General features: G+C 47.1%; 1 protein-coding gene across 6 annotated transcripts in view; it reads right to left on the bottom strand.

Annotated features, from left to right (window-relative positions):
* Window positions 1-25,924, bottom strand: part of LOC135027842 (uncharacterized) — a 1,366,020-nt gene that overhangs the window by 33,873 nt on the left and 1,306,223 nt on the right. For 3 of the 6 annotated variants that reach the window (XM_063953743.1, XM_063953740.1, XM_063953741.1), the window contains one exon: window positions 11,907-12,019. The exons of 1 other annotated variant lie outside the window; for it this stretch is intronic. In XM_063953743.1, the coding sequence (XP_063809813.1) occupies window positions 11,907-12,019 (113 nt within the window). Of the gene's footprint in view, window positions 1-1,808; window positions 1,871-11,906; window positions 12,020-25,924 lie in introns of those variants that run through there. 2 more of the 6 variants (XM_063953742.1, XM_063953744.1) reach the window with 2 other exon arrangements.

The following is a 25,924-nucleotide window of genomic DNA, read 5'->3' as shown; positions in this document are numbered from 1 at the left end:
GGATATCTTTGCTTCCGGTGACAGGGTTATACACTGATTCATGTGCAGGTAAAATCCTGACCAATTGTCCAACAGATCCAGGTGGAATGGCTTTGTATGGAACCTGCCGTACTGCATTGCCTCGTATGAGGCTACCATCTTGCCCAACAAGCGAATGCAAAGATGAACTGAGATCTTGCGTGGTTTCAACACCGAGCGGACCATAGACTGAATAGTCAAGGTCTTATCCATTGGAAGGTAAACCTTCTGAGACACCATATCCAGGATCATCCCCAGGAATTAAGTCTCTGAGATGGTTAAATTTGGCCCTCAATGCAGGAGATACCACTGATACTGTATCTCCTGCTTACCTTGATGCCCTGATAATATCCACAGTCTCCACACACTAGTATAGGGCACTTCATACATTAAACTCTGAAAACTGAAATTTTTTGGAGTTTGACTGTGGGAACCTACGCCATTTTCAGATGCTGCTGGTTCCTGAAGCCCTGCTCCTTCATATAGAAAGAATGGCTGGGTTGCGAGAAGGGATCTATTTAGATCACTGAACCCACGCACAGATCCTTTTGGCAGTACTGGCCCTCTTTGTGCAAATGCATGAACTTAGGTCAGTCAGACCCTGTAGTGTAATGTTCCGTTACTTCTAATTAGCGGTGTAACTGTGATAGGCTGGTGCAAACTGCCAAATGCCAGAAGGGCCGATAGCCTGATGAGCCGGTACAGCATAACAACCTGGCTGAGCATCTCCGCTTGGGCTGCCCGACATACAGAAAGACGGGGAGCGTACCATTAGGCCATGTCCCCTTAAGCTGTGATTGCCCCCTACCCCCTTGTTGCGCAGGTGCACTAGAATGCTGGGTCTTTTTTAAACCCCAGTCCGTCCCTAGTGATAGGGCTCAAGAGGACAGCTGTTTTTCAGAGCAACTGTCCCTGAACAATACTGAATTGCTCTGGCAATGTGGAATCTAACACCGCAATTCATGGCGAGTTGGATACCAATGTATCAGGGGCAAAAGGTGCATATTGATGAATAAGCCACTTAGGGCTGATTTAATTGCTTAAGAGGTGCCCATAATTGCATCTTCCCAGTCACTTTATATGCGGCAGTATGCATTTGTTTGGGCGCCCATTTTTTAATCTCATTGATCGCTCCCAGAACTGAGTGGGGCGAGGCAGAGCCTTTCCTGTCATACTAACATTTTCAACAGTTTTGACTGCATAAAGTATATGAAAAATACAAAGAATATGTTAGAAATATCTTCTTTGTATTATTCTAATAATTTTTATAGTCAGAACTCTGGAGTATAAAGTCTATGGCAGGTGTGACAGTTCCTCCCCTTCCTATCTTTTCCGTACATCTCTGCACACATGTATCCTTTGGCTCATATATTGTGTATAAATCTGGCTCTGGTGCTAGCTAGTACCTCCTGACCAATTTACCTCAATGCACGTTCCTGCAGAAGTGACGGATTTAGCAACGCAAAATGGCTAAACCCAACTAAAGTGCTGGCCGCAACACAAAAAGTTCTGTTTGTGCACAATTTAATTGCTGCTGAAGGGCACCCTTTAGTGGCAGGCACCCATTAAACAATTAAATTGCCCCCTACAGTGTTATGTTTACACTCAGAGTACAACCGATTTCTGTGCAAAAAGCCACCAACCTGGTTGCAGAACCAATCACCAACATGAAAAGAATTTATAAAGGAGCAGAATGTGCTTGGCTTTTGCATTGTGTGTGTGAAGCATGTTGTACATCCAGTGGGGCAAAAAAGTATTTGGACAGCCACTGATTGTGCAAGTTGACCCACCTAAAAAGATGAGAGGTCCGTAATTTCCATCATAGGTACACTTCAACTGCGAGAGACAGAATCTGGAAAAACAAAAAAAACAACAGGAAATCACATTGTATGATTTTTAAACAATTTATTTGTATATTCTTGTGGAAAATAAATATTTAGACACCTACCAAGCAGCAAGATGTCTGGCTCTCTCTCACAGACCTGTTACTTATTCTTTAAGAAGCTCTTCTATTCTCCACTCGTTACCTGTATTAATGGCACCTGTTTGAAATGGTTATCTGTATAAAAGACACCTGTCCACGACTCAGGGGGGGGCGTGGCTTGGACGCTGAGCTAGGAAGACGTGCAGTGCTGGAGCTCCTGCACTCCCAGGGCTAAAAGCCATTATTAACAAAGTTGCCCTGCACTAAAAACGTCTGCATCGGACTCTACCCACGGCCGTGAACATTCCCCTGGGCACAGTGATCCCGCCGGGGGGCCGCAGCATTATTGCCGAGATCGGGGCCTACGTCAGCTCCAGAGACCGGGGCCTCGAGTTTGCCGCTTGCCCGGTTTCGTGCTCCGGGCCCGGACCGCGGTCAAAACGGGACCCGTAGCATCGCCCACCGCCGCCTGCCTCTCTACACAAAGCTCCCCAACCTACCTCAGACCCCCGGGCACCCACAGGACGAGGTGCAGCCGCGACCAGACCACGGGGGCAGTGTATATTCTGCAGCTCCCCAGCCTGTACACTTGCCGGCGGCCATCTTGGAGCCTCAGGCTAAAGTATTGTAAGCCAGCCAGGGAGATTGCCTAGCACCCCGCTGAGAGTCTTGGTGGGTTGGGGGAGACAAGGACCCCGGAATTCATGGCACACACCCGCTGACACCACCAATGATCCCAGGGATATCAAGGTACCAATCCACCAGAGGCCTGTGATTGGAATCTGGAGGCGCCATCTTGATTACTGGCAAATAGCCAGAACGACAGTTTTATCTATAACCTACACCTCTCCTGCAAAATACACTGGCATCTCTATGCCTCTACATATGAGGTAGGCTCAGTGCTTACTCACTCCCTGATACCCGAATTTACCTATACGGGGAAAAGCCACACATATTTATAAAGATAAATCATCCCCGCTGATACCCTATAACTGGATGCCGTGGGCGGATTCACCTCTCACCAGACTGATCTGATGTGATTCCCAATGCGATGTATGGAGCCCCCCCCCCCCACTCCTGAAGAAGTAAAGCTGCCTGGGCATGTATACTGAGCCGACATAGGCCTATCTTTCCTCCTCCAGGGTCCGATTTCTCTTGCATACGACATCCGTGAACGGGTTCTTATATTGGGACTATGCCGCCTAAACGCCAAAAAGACCCGACTCCAACCCGCCAGGTCGCCTTCTTTAAACAGTCCCCGTCTTCCCAAAGCCAAAAACACTCAGCCGTACCAGACCCTATCCCTAAACAATCCCGGAGTGGCAATAACATATCCGTAACCCCTCGGGTGAATCAAACAAATCTTTCTCAACTCGATGATGTTGCACCCCTCACACTAGGATCTATGCGGCAACTCCTGGCTTCCTTTAAAGTTGATATCACGAAGGAAGTTAAGACAGCGCTCCAAAACTGTCAACAGTCGGTCGACGCTATAGGCCAACGCACGGACCATCTTGAAAATAAGTGTGAGGAGGTTGTGAAGTCACATAACAAGGTGATTACCCAACTGGAAGAACTACAAGCCGAAGTCGCGGATCTACGGCGGAAGACCTGTGACCTTGAGGACAGGTCACGCCGTAATAATATAAAGCTTCGGGGCATCCCAGAAACCGTCACCAACGCGGAACTCACCCAATTTGCGACGGATCTCTTCATGGCGCTTCTCCCAACCAGCACTATTGATGACTTTCTCATCGATCGCATTCATCGCCTACCGAAGGCTAGAAATGCCCCAAAGGACGCTCCGAGAGACACGCTAATGAGGATGCATTACTTCCACATCAAGGAACAAATCCTGCGGGCGGCTATGCGCCCGGACCTGCCAGCCAAGATCCTGGGAGATATACAAGTCTACGGAGACCTCTCGACTGCCACTCTAGCCTTGAGACGTTCATTCTTTCCAGTGACTTCGGCACTTAGGAAAGCCGATATCCTATACCGATGGGGGTTCCCGACGAAATTGTTGGTTAGACGTAACGGTGTTATGCATGCGATAATCACGCCAGTAGCGGGCCTGAATTTACTGGATTCCTGGAGGAGAGAAGACACACCCGAAAAGGCACCGGCACCTCTCAAGCTGACCCAGGAATGGACGATGGCAGACAATGGCCATTAGAGACTGACTCCCTCAACCAGGTCGTATGCCATTGTCGATCTTAATCTTGTTTCCCTTGCACCCCTGTATGCCACTGAGTGCCGCTACTATGCCCTCCCGGATGACGTGCCAGGGGAACATGTTGTAGTAATTTCTTTCTATTCATATGGACGGCTACAGTTTAACTTAGATTGTTTAGTATGTAAGGTATTCACTATAATTCTGTTGACCAGGCCTGACCTGGCGCCTCTAAATGGGACAACTCTGCTTTTCTTGTCGATTCGTATATTACATGTAGTACTCCCCGAGAGGAGACATGTGCCTAGTGGCCCCTTGCAGTTATTTGCTTATTAGGTTGAATGTTTTGGGAGTGGGGGGGCGATAGCTCCCTGCACCTCACCCCGACCCCATGTGTTGCCTGGCTAGGCAACCTTATTTGGCATCCCTGAGATGCCCGCTCTATATCCCCTTCTCACTGTTCCTCCCACCCTCCCTGTTTTTCCCATCTCTCCAAGTTCTAACACACACACACTCTAGCAGATCTCGTTACAAAATTTCTATATGCAATCTGATTTTAGCACGGCCCGCAGATGAACCTAATGGTTAATGTACTATCCTTAAATGTAAAGGGGCTGAATTCACCGATCAACAGTGGTGCAAGTGGGCGGGTACGGGTGGGTACGGCGTACCCGTAAGAATTTAGCCGTGGGTACGCCGTACCCACACCGACGGGCCGCCGCTCCTCGCACTGCCGCTGATGTGAGGGAAGGAGAGCGCAGCCTGTGCCTCTCCTTCCCCTCAGTCTCCGGCGGGTGTCTCACAGTTTAATTCAGCGCCGATCCGTGAGCCAATCAGAGCTCGCGCTGCGAGCTCTGATTGGCTCACGGATCGGCGCTGAATTAAACTGTGAGACACCCGCCGGAGACTGAGGGGAAGGAGAGGCACAGGCTGCGCTCTCCTTCCCTCACACTGGACGCCAGCGGCAGCGGTGAGCAGGGGAGGGGGGGATGTTATTCCTGGCACTGGGGGATATCTGGCACTGGGGGAGGGGGGGGGGATGTTATACCTTACTGGGGGATATCTGGCACTGGGGGGGGCATTTCTATCTGGCACTGGGGGATATCTGGCACTGGGGGGGGCATTTCTATCTGGCACTGGGGGATATCTGGCACTGGTGGGCATATATACCTGGCACTGGGAGATATCTGGCACAGGGGGGCATGTATACCTGGCACTGGGGGATATCTGGCACTGGGGGGGCATGTATACCTGGCACTGGGGGATATCTGGCACTGGGGGGCATATATACCTGGCACTGGGGGATATCTGGCACAGGGGGGCATGTATACCTGGCACTGGGGGATATCTGGCACAGGGGGGCATGTATACCTGGCACTGGGGGATATCTGGCACAGGGAGGCATGTATACCTGGCACTGGGGGATATCTGGCACAGGGGGGCATGTATACCTGGCACTGGGGGATATCTGGCACAGGGGGGCATGTATACCTGGCACTGGGGGATATCTGGCACAGGGAGGCATGTATACCTGGCACTGGGGGATATCTGGCACAGGGGGGCATGTATACCTGGCACTGGGGGATATCTGGCACAGGGGGGCATGTATACCTGGCACTGGGGATATCTGGCACAGTGGGGCATATATACCTGGCACTGGGGGATATCTGGCACTGGGGGGGCATTTCTATCTGGCACTGGGGGATATCTGGCACTGGGGGGCATATATACCTGGCACTGGGGGATATCTGGCACAGGGAGGCATGTATACCTGGCACTGGGGGCATATCTGGCACTGTAGGGGCATTTCTGTATCTGGCACGGGGGGCAATGTATTTCTGACACAGTGGGGGCATTTGTGTATCTGGCACTGTGGGGCAATGTGTATCTGGCACTGTGGGGCAATGTATATCTGGCACTGTGGGGAAACGTGTATCTGACACTGTGAGGCAATGTATATCTGGCACTCTGGGGGCATTGTTGTATCTGGCACTGTGGGGCAATGTGTATCTGGCACTGTTAGTCAATGTGTATCTGGCACTGTGGGGCAATGTATATCTGGCACTGTGGGGCAATGTATATCTGGCACTGTGGGGCAACGTGTATCTGGCACTATTGGGGTCATACGTGTATCTGCCCCTCCCCCATATGTGTATCACGCCCCCATTTTCATTGGCCACGCCCCATGTGGCATTTGGCCACACCCATTTTTTTGCGCGCGCGCACACAGTACCCGTAAGACATTTTTTCTACTTGCACCACTGCCGATCAAACGCCGACTAGCTCTGCGCCACTTTGCAAAATGTAAGGCGCATATAGTGGCCTTACAGGAGACCCACTTCATGCTTTCATCACCCCCCCCCCTCTTCGGGATAATAAATTCCCCATAGGCTATATGTCCAATGGCCCAAAAAAGAGAGCAGGAGTGGCAATACTGTTTTCAAATTCTTGTGATTTCTCTCTAGAGAGCCAGATCTCAGACCAAGAAGGCAGGTACCTTATACTAACAGGTAAATTGGATGACAGGCCAGTCACTATAGCTACGCTATACGCCCCCAATACCAAACAAATACCTTTCTTCAGGAAAAATTTTTACAGTCCTCCAGAAGCACCTCTCAGGTGCTTTACTACTGTTGGGCGATTTTAACATGGTCCTCGACCCAACGATAGACAGATCTCACGCAACGGGACAGCTCCCATGCCTTTAGAAATATATTGCATGAATATGGCCTTTATGACTATCCCTTAGAATGTAAGCTCTCACGAGTAGGGCCCTCTTCCCTCATGTGCTTATACTTTTCTTACTTTAATAATCCTCAACCGCCCAGATCCCACAGTTTTTTGACCACCTGGAACTTATCTCTATGTTTACTGGTGTAGTTATGCTTAGCTGCCCTGTACTTGTCCTATATTGTATTCAACTGTAAGTCACTGTTTTCCTATTTTTTATGTGCATTTGTACTCTGTAATCGGGCGCTGCGGAACCCTTGTGGCGCCATATAAATAAAGGATAATAATAATAATAATAATGACGTCTGGAGGGCTAAGAACCCGACGTGTAGGGATTATTTGTTCTTCTCCCCAGTCCATGGCTCCTACTCGAGGATCGATCTAGTTATATCAGATAAGTGGACTCTTCAACAGGTTTCGAAGGCTTCTATCCTGCCAGTATCGTGGTCCGATCACTCTGCCCTCTCTGTCCGTTGGAACCCCCGCCGGGTGAGATCCTCCCCTTCCCTATGGCGCCTTAGGGACTATCTCCTTTTAAACGCGGACGCCCACCGGTCTATTGCACATTCCCTCTCCCTATATCTTGAAACTAACACCCCAGCAGAAACGTCCGTGTTCACACACTGGTGCGCCCTCAAGTCGGTAGTTAGGGGAGCGTCGATTCAGGCGGCTGCTTACATTCGCAGGACTTCTCGGGAAAAACAGGCAGAACTCGAAGCCCGCCTCAAAGATCTAGATGATCTCCTTAAAGTGAACCCCTCTAACAAGAAAATATATCGAGATTTGACCCGGGTCAGGGATGAGCTGAACAAATTAGAATTAACGGAGGTTCGTAAAAATCTTTTCCGACTGCGGCAAAAGTTCTATATGCAAGGAGATAGGGCGGGTAGAATGCTTGCTTGCAAATTGCGGGGGAAAAATGCTAAGGAGAGGGTGAAATATATTATTAATTCAAAGAATATCAAGATAACCGACCCATCAGATATAGCTAACTCCTTTGCCACATATTACTCCTCCCTCTACAATCTAAAAGACGATGTCTCCACCCCACAACCTACACCAGCTAATATCGCGGCCTTTCTGAATGATATAAAACTCCCCTCCATTGACCTAGAAACTCTGCAGACTTTAAACCAACCATGGTCACAGAAGGAAATCACTCAAGCTATAGACTCACTCCCACCGGACAAAGCTCCAGGCCCTGATGGGTTTATAAACAATTTCTACAAATGTTTCAAAGACACTCTGACCCCCGTCCTAGACGGTGTTTTTAACCACGCCTCCTCCGTAGGTAACTTCCCAGCGGAGATGCTAGAAGCCCGTGTAGTAGCTTTTCCTAAACCGGGGAAGAATCCTGCCATGATGCCCAACTATCGCCCCATAGCCTTATTAAATACTGATTTGAAAATTTATGCCAAGTTAGTGGCCAACAGACTAAATCCTCTCCTTCCCTCAATCATCCACGGTGACCAGGTTGGTTTCATTCCTGGCAGACAGTCCCCCGACAACACTAGGAGAGTGATAAATGTGCTAGACGCCTTCTCTAGATCAGAATCCCCATTACTGTTGCTCTCGCTAGACGCGGAGAAGGCGTACGATCGCCTTCACTGGGAATACCTCCAAGCGGTTCTCAGAAAGTTTGACCTTACTGGTAAAGTCCTATCATCCATTTTGGCTTTATATTCTCTACCTTCAGCAAGGGTGTGTGTGAGCGGACTACTCTCATCTTCTTTTCCCATCACGAACGGCACTCGCCAAGGGTGCCCCCTATCCCCTTGAGTTTTTGCTATGGCGATGGAACCATTGGCCGAAAAAATTCGATCCTCGCCCTCGATTAAAGGCGTTGAATTTTCGGGACATTCTCATAAGATATGTCTTTTCGCAGACGACGTCCTGTTGACGCTTACTAGCCCTTCCTCCTCCCTGAGAGCGCTGCACACACTCTTGTCCGAATACTCAGCAGTATCCTACTATAAACTTAATACCTCTAAGACAGAGGCACTCCCTATAAATTTCATGCCCCCTCTTTTGTCCGAACTGAAGACTTCCTACTCGTACTCCTGGCAGGATGGAAGCCTCAAATATCTGGGAATCCATATCACTAAGAAACTAGACGATCTGATATCAGCTAACTCCCCCCCCCCCCCCCCCCCTCTTGCGCAAATCCACTACTCTAGTCACGGACTGGATGATGCAACATGTATCATGGCTGGGGAGAATAGCCGCACTGAAAATGACGGTCCTACCCAGACTTATGTACCTGTTCCGGGCCATCCCCCTCCTGGTACCCAATTCTCTTCTAGCCAAATTTAATGCGATATTTAATTCTTGTGTCTGGAAAGGCAAGAAACCAAGGTTAGCTAGGAAAACTATGACACGACCCAAAAGAGACGGGGGCTTGGCATATCCGGATCTGCACTCATATCAATTAGCATGCCGTTTAGCACAGATAGGGGCATGGTATGTTCAACCCACGTACAAATCGTGGGTACAACTTGAACAAGATCTTATAGCTCCGCTACCCCTGACCGATGTATTGTTACTCCCCAAATCGTAGGGCACAGTATTGACCAATCGGTCTATCTCTGTCCAATCTACTAGAAAAGCTTGGCTTGAGATAGTACGAAGTGGGAATGTTATAACTCTCCCCACCACGACCATATCACTGACTGGAGTAGCCTCCATGATCCCTGACTTGAGATTCGATTATTGGATATCACAGGGAATACGGTCCTTACAGGATATAATGGCACAGGGTACCCTTCTTTCTTTTGCCCAGATCCAGGAAAATTTCATACTACCACACGGGGAATTTTATAAATATTTACAGCTTAGGCACTGGCTTCACGGAGTCTCGTCACCCACCAGCCCCCCTTCCTCCTTGCCTAAACTTGTCCAAAAGTTCCTGGTCACTGGGGAAGGCAGGGGAGGTATCACCAAATGGTATAACTACATTAATAGTCCCCAACCACTACAGAAAGCCCCCTTCCAGATGAAATGGGAGGTAGATCTTAGATGCTCAATTTCAGATGAGGAATGGGATATGATATATAGATCCTGCTATACAGTCTCTAAATGTATATCACATATAGAACTATCTTACAAACTCCTGCACCGCCTATATTTCACCCCATCTCGCCTCCATGCGATGCAATCCTCCACGTCCAAATTGTGCTGGCGGAACTGTGGTAAAGTTGGTACATTAATGCATATATTCTGGGATTGCCCGGTACTCACCTCGTTGTGGACATCGGTCTTCCACCTCATAGAATCAGTGCTAGGCCACCATATTTCCCCCCAACCTAGACTGGCCCTCCTACATATATACTATGGCAATTTAACACCAGGTGACCGCTATATCTTAGGCCATATCCTTATCTCAACAAAACTCTTAATTGCCCGACAATGGCGTTCCACCGAGGCTCCCCACATCTCTGCAGTAGAAATGGCTGTACAATCGCACTACGAATTCGAGACAGCGGGAGTGGCCTATGCCTCAAACCCATCATCCCCACTGCTCCGATGGTACCCATGGTCCATTTACTGGCATATCGAGCACCCCAAAACCCCAAGCCCCCTTCTGACGCTTAGGTATATCCACTATTGGATTAGTATGAATACAAGGATGGCATGATTTACCCGTGCACTGCTCCTTTTATGTACAATGTTTAGTATAACACTCTTAACGTTACTTTGTATTTTGCTGACTGTTGTGTGTACCCACCCTACCCCCCCCCCTATTTTCCTTTCTGTATCCCTATCCCAAATGCTTTGTTTACCCGCAAAATAATAAAAATTAATATTGAAAAAAAAAAGACACCTGTCCACACCTTCAAACAGTCAGACTGCTACCTCTCTACCATGGCCAAGACCACAGAGCTGTCTAAGGACACCAGGGACAAAATTGTAGAGCTGCACAAGGCTGGGATGAGCTACTCGACAATAGGCAAGCAGCTTGGTGAGAAGAGATCAACTGTTGGCGCAATTATTAAAAAATGGAAGAAATACAAGATCACTGACAATCTCCCTCGACCTGGGGCTCCATGTAAGATCTCACCTCGTGGGGTATCAATGATCTTGAGAACGGTGAGGAATCAGCCCAGAACTACACAGGGGGACCTGGTCAATGACCTCAAGAGATATGGGACCACAGTCACAAGGGTTACCATTAGTAACACACTACGTTGTCATGGATTGAAATCCTGCAGCGCCCAAAAGGTCCCCCTGCTTAAGCCAGCACATGTCCATGCCCATCTAAAGTTTGCTAGTGATCATCTGGATGATCCAGAGGAGGATTGGGAGAATGTAATGTGGTCAGATGAGAGCAAAATCAAACTTTTTGGTATAAACTCCACTCGCCGTGTTTGGAGGGAGAAGAATGATGAATGGCATCCCAAGAACACCATACACACTGTGAAGCATGGGGGTGGAAACATCATGCTTTGGGGCTGCTTTTCTGCAAAGGGGACAGGACGACTGATCCGTATTAAGGAGAGGATGAATGGGGCCATGTATCGTGAGATTTTGGGCAAACACCTCCTTCCCTCAGTAAGAGCATTGAAGATGGAACATGGCTGGATTTTCCAGCATGACAATGACCCCAAACACACCACCCGGGCAACTAAGGAGTGGCTCCGGCGACAGCCCCAAAACATAACAGATCTAGAGAAGATCTGCATGGAAGAGTGGGACAAAATACCTGCTACAGTGTGTGCAAACCTGGTCAAGAACTACAGGAAACGTTTGACCTCTGCAATTGCCAACCGAGGTTATAGTACAAAGTATTGAGTTAAACTTTTTGATTGTCCAAATATTTATTTTCTGCAAGAATATACAAATAAATTGTTTAAAAATCATACAATGTGATTTCCTGTTTTTTTTTCAGATTCTGTCTCTCACAGTTGAAGTGTACCTATGATGGAAATTACAGACCTGTCATCTTTTTAAGTGGGTCAACTTGCACAATCAGTGGCTGTCCAAATACTTTTTTGCCCCACTGTATCTGTTTTATTCTATATGAATTTAAAAAAGAGAATGAGCTGTGAGATATCGTATATTTACCATTTATTCTAGAAGTCTCCTGTGCATGGACCTGTACTGATAGATAATCCTGATCATCGCTTGTTTTGTAGAAAATCCTGGAATGTGATGAATTATCTACCTTTGTCAGTGGGCTGGAAAACAAAGCAATAGTGACTTATGGGATCAGTGAACATTTGAACAGCGAATCACACAACGGACACATATATACAGTATATGTTTATGGCAAAAAAGTAATCAGAAAGCAGTTGTGTTACATTCATTTTTTGTGTTCATTTTGATATTGAAAATGTAGTAGTTGGTGTAAATTTTCATTAAAATACTCCTTATATGGGGAAAATACATATGACGTATACTCCAGATGATTATATGGTACCAGAGAAAACGAATTTCATTTATCCCCAGTCTTCCAATACGTTCTGCAGGTAGTGTGGGCATCACAGCGACTCGCTTTCTGTATGGTGGTCCTGTCCTGCTGGCAGCATTTACATCTCATAAATAAACCTACAGGTGTGTCCTGAGTCTGAATCGGTAAAGAAATTGCTACGATGCCAGTTGTACTTCATATACAGACTCAGTAGTGTGTTGCATATCAATCGGTGAAGTCCCCTAGTAAGTCCTAGTCACATTGCATTGCGACTAAGAAGCCTATTTAGGACAAAAGGACATGCTGCACTAGGAGAGTCTAGTGATGTGCCCTGGATATTTTTTGGGTTTTGTGTTTTGGTTTTGGATTCGGTTCCGCGGCCGTGTTTTGGATTCGGACGCGTTTTGGCAAAACCTTCCTGAAAATTTTTTGTCGGATTCGGGTGTGTTTTGGATTCAGTTTTTTTTTTTACAAAAAACCCTCAAAAACAGCTTAAATCATAGAATTTGGGGGTCATTTTGATCCCATAGTATTATTAACCTCAATAACCATAATTTCCACTCATTTCCAGTCTATTCTGAACACCTCACACCTCACAATATTATTTTTAGTCCTAAAATTTGCACCAAGGTCGCTGAATGACTAAGCTAAGCGACCGAAGTGGCCGACACAAACACCTGCCACATCTAGGAGTGGCACTGCAGTGTCAAACAGGATGGCACTTCAAAAAATAGTCCACAAACAGCACATGATGCAAAGATAAATGAAAGAAAAAAGAGGTGCAAGATGGAATTGTCCTTGGGCCCTCCCACCCACCCTTATGTTGTATAAACAGGACATGCAGACTTTAACAAACCCATCATTTCAGCGACAGGGTCTGCCACACGACTGTGACTGAAATGATTGGTTGGTTGGTTTGGGCCCCCACCAAAAAAGAAGCAATCAATCTCTCCTTGCACAAACTGGCTCTACAGCTCCACCTCCTCCTCCTCCTCCGATTCCTCACCCCTTTCACTGTGTACATCCCCCTCCTCACAGATTATTAATTCGTCCCCACTGGAATCCACCATCTCAGGTCCCTGTGTACTTTCTGGAGGCAATTGCTGGTGAATGTCTTGACGGAGGAATTGATTATAATTCATTTTGATGAACATCATCTTCTCCACATTTTCTGGAAGTAACCTCGTACGCCAATTGCTGACAAGGTGAGTGGCTGCACTAAACACTCTTTCGGAGTACACACTAGAGGGGGGGCAACTTAGGTAAAATAAAGCCAGTTTGTGCAAGGGCCTCCAAATTGCCTCTTTTTCCTGCCAGTATACGTATGGACTGCCTGACGTGCCTACTTGGATGCGGTCACTCATATAATCCTCCACCATTCTTTCAATGGTGACAGAATCATATGCAGTGACAGTAGACAACATGTCAGTAATCGTTGGCAGTTCCTTCAGTCTGGACCAGATGTCAGCACTCGCTCCAGACTGCCCTGCATCACCGCCAGCGGGTGGGCTCGGAATTCTTAGCCTTTTCCTCGCAGCCCCAGTTGTGGGAGAATGTGAAGGAGGAGCTGTTGACGGGTCACGTTCCGCTTGACTTGACAATTTTCTCACCAGCAGGTCTTTGAACCTCTGCAGACTTGTGTCTGCCGGAAAGAGAGATACAACGTAGGTTTTAAATCTAGGATCGAGCACGGTGGCCAAAATGTAGTGCTCTGATTTCAACAGATTGACCACCCGTGAATCCTGGTTAAGCGAATTAAGGGCTCCATCCACAAGTCCCACATGCCTAGCGGAATCGCTCTGTTTTAGCTCCTCCTTCAATCTCTCCAGCTTCTTCTGCAAAAGCCTGATGAGGGGAATGACCTGACTCAGGCTGGCAGTGTCTGAACTGACTTCACGTGTGGCAAGTTCAAAGGGTTGCAGAACCTTGCACAACGTTGAAATCATTCTCCACTGCGCTTGAGTCAGGTGCATTCCCCCTCCTTTGCCTATATCGTAGGTAGCTGTGTAGGCTTGAATGGCCTTTTGCTGCTCCGCCATCCTCTGAAGCATATAGAGGGTTGAATTCCACCTCGTTACCACCTCTTGCTTCAGATGATGACGGGGCAGGTTCAGGAGTATTTGCTGGTGCTCCAGTCTTCGGCACGCGGTGGCTGAATGCCGAAATGGCCCGCAATTCTTCGGGCCACCGACAGCATCTCTTGCATGCCCCTGTCGTTTTTTAAATAATTCTGCACCACCAAATTCAATGTATGTGCAAAACATGGGACGTGCTGGAATTTGCCCACATGTAATGCACGCACAATATTGGTGGCGTTGTCCGATGTCACAAATCCCCAGGAGAGTCCAATTGGGGTAAGCCATTCTGCGATGATGTTCCTCAGTTTCCGTAAGAGGTTGTCAGCTATGTGCCTCTTATGGAAAGCCGTGATACAAAGCGTAGCCTGCCTAGGAACGAGTTGGCGTTTGCGAGATGCTGCTACTGGTGCTGCCGCTGCTGTTCTTGCTGTGGGAGGCAATACATCTACCCAATGGGCTGTCACAGTCATATAGTCCTGAGTCTGCCCTGCTCCACTTGTCCACATGTCCGTGGTTAAGTGGACATTGGGTACAACTGCATTTTTTAGGACACTGGTGACTCTTTTTCTGAGGTCTGTGTACATTCTTGGTATCGCCTGCCTAGAAAGTGGAACCTAGATGGTATTTGGTACTGGGGACACACTAACTCAATAAAATCTCTAATTCCCTGTGAATTAACGGTGGATACCGGACACACGTTTAACACCACCCAGGCTGCCAAGGCCTGAGTTATCTGCTTTGCAGCAGGATGACTGCTGTGATATTTCATCTTCCTCGCAAAGGACTGTTGGACAGTCAATTGCTTACTGGAAGTAGTACAAGTGGTCTTCCGACTTCCCCTCTGGGATGACGATCGACTCCCAGCAGCAACAACAGCAGCGCCAGCAGCAGTAGGCGTTACACTCAAGTATGCATCGGAGGAATCCCAGGCAGGAAAGGACTCGTCAGACTTGACAGTGACATGGCCTGCAGGACTATTGGCTTTCCTGTCTAAGGAGGAAATTGACACTGAGGGAGTTGGTGGTGTGGTTTGCAGGAGCTTGGTTACAAGAGGAAGGGATTTAAATAAGAATTTACTTACCGATAATTCTATTTCTCGGAGTCCGTAGTGGATGCTGGGGTTCCTGAAAGGACCATGGGGAATAGCGGCTCCGCAGGAGACAGGGCACAAAAAAGTAAAGCTTTTACCAGATCAGGTGGTGTGCACTGGCTCCTCCCCCTATGACCCTCCTCCAGACTCCAGTTAGGTACTGTGCCCGGACGAGCGTACACAATAAGGGAGGCAATTTGAATCCCGGGTAAGACTCATACCAGCCACACCAATCACACCGTACAACTTGTGATCTAAACCCAGTTAACAGTATGATAACAGAAAGAGCCTCTTAAAGATGGCTCCTTAACAATATAACCCGAATTTGTTAACAATAACTATGTACAGTATTGCAGATAATCCGCACTTGGGATGGGCGCCCAGCATCCACTACGGACTCCGAGAAATAGAATTATCGGTAAGTAAATTCTTATTTTCTCTATCGTCCTAAGTGGATGCTGGGGTTCCTGAAAGGACCATGGGGATTATACCAAAGCTCCCAAACGGGCGGGAGAGTGCGGATGACTCTGCAGCACCGAATGAGAGAATTCCAAGTCCTCTTTTGCCAGGGTATCAAATTTGTAGAATTTTACAAACGTGTTTTCCCCCGACCACGTAGCTGCTCGGCAGAATTGTAATGCCGAGACCCCTCGGGCAGCCGCCCAAGATGAGCCCACCTTCCTTGTGGAATGGGCCTTAACAGATTTAGGCTGTGGCAGGCCTGCCACAGAATGAGCAAGTTGAATTGTGTTACAAATCCAACGAGCAATCGTCTGCTTAGAAGCAGGGGCACCCAACTTGTTGGGTGCATATAGTATCAACAGCGAGTCAGATTTTCTGACTTCAGCCGTCCTTGAAATGTATATTTTTAAGGCTCTGACAACGTCCAACAACTTGGAGTCCTCCAAGTCGCCAGTGGCCGCAGGCACCACAATAGGTTGGTTCAGGTGAAACGCTGATACCACCTTAGGGAGAAAATGCGGACGAGTCCTCAGTTCTGCCCTATCCGAATGGAAGATTAGATAAGGGCTTTTATAAGATAAAGCCGCCAATTCAGATACTCTCCTGGCGGAAGCCAGGGCCAGTAACATAGTCACTTTCCATGTGAGATATTTAAAATCCACCTTTTTCAATGGTTCAAACCAATGGGATTTGAGGAAATCTAAAACTACATTTAGATCCCACGGTGCCACCGGAGGCACCACAGGAGGCTGTATATGCAGTACTCCTTTAACAAAAGTCTGTACCTCAGGAACTGAGGCCAATTCTTTTTGGAAGAATATTGACAGGGCCGAAATTTGAACCTTAATAGATCTCAATTTGAGACCCATAGACAATCCTGATTGTAGGAAATGTAGGAAACGACCCAGTTGAAATTCCTCCGTCGGAACACTCCGATCCTCGCACCACGCGACATATTTTCGCCAAATGCGGTGATAATGTTTCGCGGTGACTTCCTTCCTTGCCTTAATCAAGGTAGGAATGACTTCTTCTGGAATGCCTTTCCCTTTTAGGATCTGGCGTTCAACCGCCATGCCGTCAAACGCAGCCGCGGTAAGTCTTGAAAGAGACAGGGACCCTGTTGTAGCAGGTCCCTTCTCAGAAGTAGAGGGCACGGGTCGTCCGTGACCAACTCTTGAAGTTCCGGGTACCAAGTCCTTCTTGGCCAATCCGGAGCCACTAGTATTGTTCTTACTCCTCCTCACCGTATAATCTTCAATACCTTTGGTATGAGAGGCAGAGGAGGAAACACATATACTGATTTGTACACCCAAGGTGTTACCAGTGCGTCCACAGCTATTGCCTGTGGATCTCTTGACCTGGCGCAATACTTGTCCAGTTTCTTGTTGAGGCGAGACGCCATCATGTCTACCATTGGTCTTTCCCAACAGTTTATTAGCATGTGGAAGACTTCTGGATGAAGACCCCCTCTCCCGGGTGAATATCGTGTCTGCTGAGGAAGTCTGCTTCCCAGTTGTCCACGCCCGGGAAGAACACTGCTGACAGTGCTATTACGTGATTCTCCGCCCAGCGAAGAATCTTGGCAGCTTCTGCCATTGCACTCCTGCTTCTTGTGCCGCCCTGTCTGTTTACATGGGCGACCGCCGTGATGTTGTCCGACTGAATCAACACCGGTTTTCCTTGCAGGAGTGGTTCCGCCTGGCTTAGAGCATTTTAGATTGCTCTTAGTACCAGAATGTTTATGTGAAGAGACTTTTCCAGGTTCGTCCATACCCCCTGGAAGTTTCTTCCTTGTGTGACTGCTCCCCAACCTCTCAGGCTGGCGTCCGTGGTCACCAGGATCAAATCCTGTATGCCGAATCTGCGGCCCTCCAATAGATGAGCCTTTTGCAACCACCACAGAAGATATACCCTTGTCCTTGGCGACAGGGTTATTCGCAGGTGCATCTGAGGATGCGACCCTGACCATTTGTCCAACAGATCCCTTTGGAAAATTCTTGCGTGGAATCTGCCGAATGGAATTGCTTCGTAAAAAGCCACCATTTTTCCCAGGACTCTTGTGCATTGATGTACAGACACCTTTCCTGGTTTTAGGAGGTTCCTGACAGGTCGGATAACTCCTTGGCTTTTTCCTCGGGAAGAAAAACCTTTTTCTGAACCGTGTCCAGAATCATCCCTAGGAACAGCAGACGTATCGTCGGAAAACAGCTGCGATTCTTGGAATATTTAGAATCCAGTCGTGCCGTCGAAGAACTACTTTAGATAGTGCTCTTCCGACCTCCAACTGTTCTCTGGAACTTGCCCTTTTTAGGTCGTGCAAGTAAGGGATAATTTAGATGCCTTTTTTCTTTGAAGAAACATCTTTTCGGCCATTACCTTGGTAAAAAGGCCCGGGGTGCCGTGGATAATTCAAACGGCATCGTCTGAAACTGATATTGACAGTTCTGTACCACGAACCAGAGGTACCCTTGATGAGAAGGACAAAATTTGGACATGGAGGTAATCCTTGATGTCCAGGGACACCATATAGTCCCCTTTTTTCCGGTTCGCTATCACTGCTCTGAGTGACTTTATCTCGATTTGAACCTTTTATGTAAGTGTTCAAAACATTTTAGATTTAGACTATGTGTCACCAAGCCGTCTGGCTTCAGTACCACAATATAGTGTGGAAAAATAATACCCTTTTCCTTGTCGTAGGAGGGGTACTTTGATTATCACCTGCTGGATATACAGCTTGTGAATTGTTTCCAATGCTGCCTCCCTGTCGGAGGGAGCCGTTGGTAAAGCAGACTTCAGGAACCTGCGAGGAGAAGATGTCTCGACTCTCCAATCTTTACCCCTGGGATAATACTCGTACGATCTAGGGGTCAACTTGCGAGTGATCCCACTGCGCCCTGAGACTCTTGAGACTACCCCCCCACCTTGAGTCCGCTTGCACGGCCCCAGCGTCATGCTGAGGACTTGGCAGACGCGGTGGAGGGCTTCTTTTCCTGGGAAAGGGCTGCCTGCTGCAGTCTACTTCCCTTACCTCTATGTCTGGGCAGATATGACTGGCCTTTTGCCTGCATGCCCTCATGGGAAAGGAAAGATTGAGGCTGAAAAGACGGTGTCTTTTTTAGCTGAGATGTAACTTGGGGTAAAAAAGGTTGGATTTCCCAGCTGTTGCTGTGGTCCCCAGGTCCGATGGACCGACCCCCAAATAACTCCTTCCCTTTATACAGCAATACTTCCATCTGCCGTATGGGATCTGTATCACCTGACCACTGTCGTGTCCCTGACATCTTCTGGGAGATATGGACAACGCACTTATCTTGATGCCAGAGAGCAAATATCCCTCTGTGCATCTCACATACATATATATAGAATGCATCCTATTAAATGCTCTACATGAATAAAATATTTTCAGTCAGGGAATCCGACCAAGCCAACCCAGCACTGCATCTCCAGGCTGATGGCGATCGCTGGTCGCAGTATAACCACCGTATGTGTGTATATACTTTTTAGGATATTTTTCCAGCTTCCTATCAGCTGGCTCCTTGAGGGCGGCCGTATCTGGAGACGGTAACGCCACTTGATAAGCGTGTGAGCGCCTTATCACCCTAAGGGGTGTTTCCCAACGTACCCTAATTTCTGGCGGGAAAGGGTATAACGCCAATATTTGCTATCGGGGTAACCCTACGCATCATCACACACTTCATTTTATTTTATCTGATTCAGGAAAAACTACAGGTAGTTTTTTCACTCCCACATAATACCCTTTCTTGTGGTACTTGTAGTATCAGAAACACGTAACACCTCCTTCATTGCCCTTAACGTGTGGCCCTAATGAGAAATACGTTTGTTTATTCACCGTCGACACTGTATTCAGTGTCCGTGTCTGTGTCGACCGACTGAGGTAAATGGGCGTTTTTAAAACCCCTGACGGTGTTTCTGAGACGCCTGGACCGGTCCTAATAGATTGTCGGCCGTCTCATGTCGTCAACCGACCTTGCAGCGTGTTGACATTCTCACGTAATTCTCTAAATAAGCCATCCATTCCGGTGTCGACTCCCTAGAGAGTGACATCACCATTACAGGCAATTTCTCCGCCTCCTCACCAACATCGTCCTCATACATGTCGACACACACGTACCGACACACAGCACACACACCGGGAATGCTCTGACAGAGGACAGGACCCACTAGCCCTTTGGGGAGACAGAGGGAGAGTCTGCCAGCACACACCAAAAACGCTATAATTATATAGGGACAACCTTATATAAGTGTTTCTCCCTTATAGCATCTTTTATATATATACAATATCGCCAAAATCAGTGCCCCCCCTCTCTGTTTTAACCCTGTTTCTGTAGTGCAGTGCAGGGGAGAGCCTGGGAGCCTTCTCTCCAGCTTTTCTGTGAGAGAAAATGGCGCTGTGTGCTGAGGAGATAGGCCCCGCCCCTTTTTCGGCGGGCTCGTCTCCCGCTATTTTTGAAGTTAGGCAGGGGTTAAATATCTCCATATAGCCTCTGTGGGCTATATGTGAGGTATTTTTTGCCTCTAATAAGGTTTTTATTTGCCTCTCAGAGCGCCCCCCCCAGCGCTCTGCACCCTCAGTGACTGTTGTGTGAAGTGTGCTGAGAGGAAAATGGCGCACAGCTGCAGTGCTGTGCGCTACCTTTATGAAGACTCAGGAGTCTTCAGCCGCCGATTTTGGACCTCTTCTCTCTTCAGCGTCTGCAAGGGGGCCGGCGGCGCGGCTCCGGTGACCATCCAGGCTGTACCTGTGATCGTCCCTCTGGAGCTAGTGTCCAGTAGCCAAGCAGCAAATCCACTCTGCACGCAGGTGAGTTCACTACTTCTCCCCTAAGTCCCTCGTTGCAGTGATCCTGTTGCCAGCAGGACTCACTGTAAAGTAAAAAACCTAAGCTAAACTTTCTCTAAGCAGCTCTTTAGGAGAGCCACCTAGATTGCACCCTTCTCGTTCGGGCACAAAATCTAACTGGAGTCTGGAGGAGGGTCATAGGGGGAGGAGCCAGTGCACACCACCTGATCTGGTAAAAGCTTTACTTTTTTGTGCCCTGTCTCCTGCGGAGCCGCTATTCCCCATGGTCCTTTCAGGAACCCCAGCATCCACTTAGGACGATAGAGAAATTGGGATTTAATTGTCAGTGGACTGCTTCCGCTGTCACCCAAAGTTTTTGAACTTGTCAATGACTTCTGATGAATGCACTCCAGGTGACGTATAAGGGAGGATGTTCCTAGGTGGTTAACGTCCTTACCCCTACTTATTACAGCTTGACAAAGGCAACACACATTTCTGTTAAAATAATTCCACACCGACGAGGTGATTTTTTTTGTAATTTGACCAGGCATGTCAATGGCCATATTCGTCTCACGGACAACAGGTGTCTTCCCGGGTGCCTGACTTAAACAAACCACCTCACCATCACAATCCTCCTTGTCAATTTCCTCCTCAGCGCTAGCAACACCCATATCCTCATCCTGGTGTACTTCAACAGTGACATCTTCAATTTGACTATCAGGAACTGGACTGCGGGTGCTCCTTCCAGCACTTGCTGGGGGCGTGCAAATGGTGGAAGGCGCAACCTCTTCCCGTCCAGTGTTGGGAAGGTCAGGCATCGCAACCGACACAATTGGACTCTCCTTGGGGATTTGTGATTTAGAACTGTGCTTTTGCCAGCTTAAGTATTTTCATTTTTCTAGCGAAAGAATGAGTGCTTCCATCCTCATGTGAATCTGAACCACTAGCCATGAACATAGGCCAGGGCCTCAGCCATTCCTTGCCACTCCGTGTCGTAAATGGCATATTGGCAAGCTTAAGCTTCTCATCAGACGCTTTTAATTTAGATTTTTGGGTCATTTTACTAAACTTCTGTGTTTTTTATTTTACATGCTCTCTACTATGACATTGGGCATCGGCCTTGGCAGACGACGTTGATGGCATTTCATCGTCTCGGCGATGACTAGTGGCAGCATCTTCAGCACGAGGTGGAAGTGGATCTTGATCTTTCCCTATTTTACCTCCACATTTTTGTTCTCCGTTTTTTAATGTGTGGAATTATATGCCAGTAATATATCAATAGCATTGGCCTACTGTACCATACTGCTATATATTATATACTGGTGGCCAGCAAAATTCTGCTCTGTCCTCCTACTATATATACTGTGCACAACTAAAATGCACCACAGGTATGGATGGATAGTATACTTGACGACACAGAGGTAGGTAGAGCAGTGGACTACTGTACCATACTGCTATATGTTATATACTGGTGGTCAGCAAAATTCTGCACTGTCCTCATACTATATATACTGTGCACAACTAAAATGCACCACAGGTATGGATGGATAGTATACTTGACGACACAGAGGTAGGTAGAGCAGTGGACTACTGTACCGTACTGCTATATATTAAATACTGGTGGTCAGCAAAATTCTGCACTGTCCTCCTACTATATATACTGTGCACAACTAAAATGCACCACAGGTATGGATGGATAGTATACTTGACAACACAGAGGTAGGTAGAGCAGTGGACTACTGTACCGTACTGCTTTATATTATATACTGGTGGTCTGCAAAATTCTGCACTGTCCTCCTACTATATATATTGCGCACAACTAAAATGCACCACAGGTATGGATGGATAGTATACTTGACGACACAGAGGTAGGTAGAGCAGTGGACTACTGTACCGTACTGCTATATATTAAATACTGGTGGTCAGCAAAATTCTGCACTGTCCTCCTACTATATATACTGTGCACAATTAAAATGCACCACAGGTATGGATGGATAGTATACTTGACGACACAGAGGTAGGTAGAGCAGTGGACTACTGTACCGTACTGCTATATATTATATACTGGTGGTCAGCAAAATTCTGCACTGTCCTCCTACTATATACAGTATACTGCGCACAACTAAAATGCACCACAGGCATGGATGGATAGTATACTTGACGACACAGAGGTAGGTAGAGCAGTGGCCTACTGTACCGTACTGCTATATATTATATACTGGTGGTCCGCAAAATTCTGCACTGTCCTCCTACTATATATACTGCACACAACTAAAATGCACCACAGGTATGGATGGATAGTATACTTGATGACACAGAGGTAGGTAGAGCAGTGGACTACTGTACCGTACTGCTATATATTAAATACTGGTGGTCAGTAAAATTCTGCACTGTCCTCCTACTATATATACTGCGCACGTCTAAAATGCACCACAGGTATGGATGGATAGTATACTTGATGACACAGAGGTAGGTAGAGCAGTGGCCTACTGTACCGTACTGGTATATATTATATACTGGTGGTCAGCAAAATTCTGTACTGTCCTCCTACTATATATACTGCGCACAACTAAAATGCACCACAGGTATGGATGGATAGTATACTTGACGACACAGAGGTAGGTAGAGCAGAGGACTACTGTACCGTACTGCTATATAATACTGGTGGTCAGCAAAATTCTGCACTGTCCTCCTACTATATACTACAATGCAGCACAGATATGCAGCTTTTTTCAGGCAGAGAACGTAGATATTTTCAGCACACTGAGCACAGATATTTGCAAGCACACTGAGCACAGATATTTGCAGCACACTGAGCACAGAAACTGAGAGAACGCTGCACGTCCTCTCCCTATCATCTCCAATGCACGAGTAAAAATGGCGGTGACGCGCGGCTCCTTATATAGAATACGAATCTCGCGAGAATCCGACAGCGGGATGATGACGTTCGGGCGCGCTCGGGTTAACCGAGCAAGGCGGGAGGATCTGAGTCTGCCTCGGAACCGTGTAAAATGGGTGAAGTTCGGGGGGGGTTCGGATCTCGAGGAACCGAACCCGCTCATCACTAGGAGAGTCACACAGGACCTGACATCCCACCCATATCAGGCGTTTCCTGTCACATGGCTTATTGAGGATAGGTGTATGAGGAGACATCTGTGGGATTATTTAGGAGATGCAAATGTTACCAAATCAATCTTGGGGTTGATGAAATTAAACTTGTCCCATTTATCAAATATAAATACTATCAATTTAATGTCAGGACTGCCTGGAGGTATGTATCTTTATCACAGGTGCTGGAAGGCTGGTGCAATTATACACAGTGTTGATGGCTATCAACAGCTTCTTGCTTTAGGGTTTGTTTTTTTAAGTATCTTTTATTGAAGCAGTATATGAATACAGCATACAAAGTGGAAGGAAAGCCATGTATACTATCCTTATGTCAAGGGCAAAGCATACCGTCCAAGCGCTCACATGGAGTCACACTGTGAGCCGCAGTGTGTGGGCCTACGGAGTCAGTGCAGCACCACTGTGATGAAATTAGACTTAGGGGACTGGACACAGGTTGTGGATGGACACAGCACAGCCCCTTAGATGGACACAGTGACAGCAGCAGCACAGCCCCTTAGATGGACACAGTGATAGCACAGCCCCTTAGATGGACACAGTGACAGCAGCACAGCCCCTTAGATGGACACAGTGACAGCAGCACAGTCCCTTAAATGGACACAGTGACAGCAGCACAGTCCCTTAGATGGACACAGTGACAGCAGCACAGTCCATTAGATAGACACAATGACAGCAGCTCAGTCCCTTAAATGGACCCAGTGACAGCAGCACAGTCCCCTAGAGGGACACAGTTACAGAAGCACAGCCCCTTAGATGGACACAGTGACAGCAGCATAGCACCTTAGATGGACACAGAGAGAGCACTTGGACACAGCAGAGCAAGCGTAACTAGATTGAAATGGCGCAGAGGCCTGACCACGGCTCCCTTATATAGAATCCAAAACCCGCAATAATCTGACACTGGGAAGATGACGTTCAGCCCTGATCTGGAATCTGAGTCTGGCAGGAACACACGAGCCGCATTGATTCCAATTAATCCGAACCGCTCATCTCTAATTTCTATAGATAGTTTGGATATGTAACACTCTCACATGATAAAGAATTTCATTCCCTATCTAAAGTTATTTCAATGCAATCCATATGGAACACATGAAAGAGTTTGGATTGAAATAGTGATAATGATGGAGATGTTTGTGATATCCATTAATGCAGTTGTTTTACGAACTACCGCACTAACCACTAGAAGTAAACGTTTACTCCCTTTGCTGGCCCTCACATCAGCTGGAACAAGGCCAAGTATTGCCCATTCTGCTGTGAAAGGAATATAATTAAGCAAGGAAGTCTCCACGTAATTTTTTACTTGAAGCCAAAACCTCCTTATCAATGGACAAGACCGAAAACAGACATTGAACAACTCTACCAAAGCCAGGACCACCTGCTCTTGTAATAACTTGTAGTATTCATTAGAAAGTCCAAATGGACCTGGAGATTTACCCAGTTACAAATGTGATGGCTGATAAAACCTCAGTAAAAGAAATATTGCCATGAAGTGCCTCCCTGTGACTGGATGACAATTCTGGTAACAAAATACTGTGGAACAAACGTCAAAAGGACGTTCACTATAAAGGTCTGTATATTAGCTTTCAAAATTCCCAATAATGTTGCTTCATGCATACTGTATGTCTAGTACAAACACTACTGTTTTTGAGATGAAGAAATTTTGTTATACTGTTTATTTTATGCATATCTCTTTACCGAATATGCTCTGAATATTGACTCTAAATTAGCTCTTTTATCTGCATACATGGTACCATGTGTAAATAAAACAATTAAACAAACACTGATGTGCTGCAACCTAGAGCAATCAGAGATATTATATTTTTGCTATGTGTTACTACAGCTTGTGTTCTGCCTATTCTATTGAATTAAACAAGGTCAATAAAGTAAGAAATATACTGAAATTCTTGTGTATTTCAAACATAAGATTTTGGTACTTACCAGACTAATCCTTTTCTTTGAATCCATAGGGGGCACTGGAGTACTCTAGGAATATGGACGGTGCGATAGCCGGAATAGACGCATTTAAATATTTAAATGTGTAACCCTCCTCCCCCTCCATTCTCCCCAGATGCCTCAGTGTTTTTTTGCTGAGACGAACAGAAGCGAAAGAGAGGC

This window comes from Pseudophryne corroboree, chromosome 2 (assembly GCF_028390025.1).
Source record: "Pseudophryne corroboree isolate aPseCor3 chromosome 2, aPseCor3.hap2, whole genome shotgun sequence".
NCBI classification, from domain to species: domain Eukaryota; kingdom Metazoa; phylum Chordata; class Amphibia; order Anura; family Myobatrachidae; genus Pseudophryne; species Pseudophryne corroboree.
The sequence above is the reverse complement of the archived record's forward strand: the minus strand, read 5'-3'. Positions and strand labels throughout refer to the sequence as shown.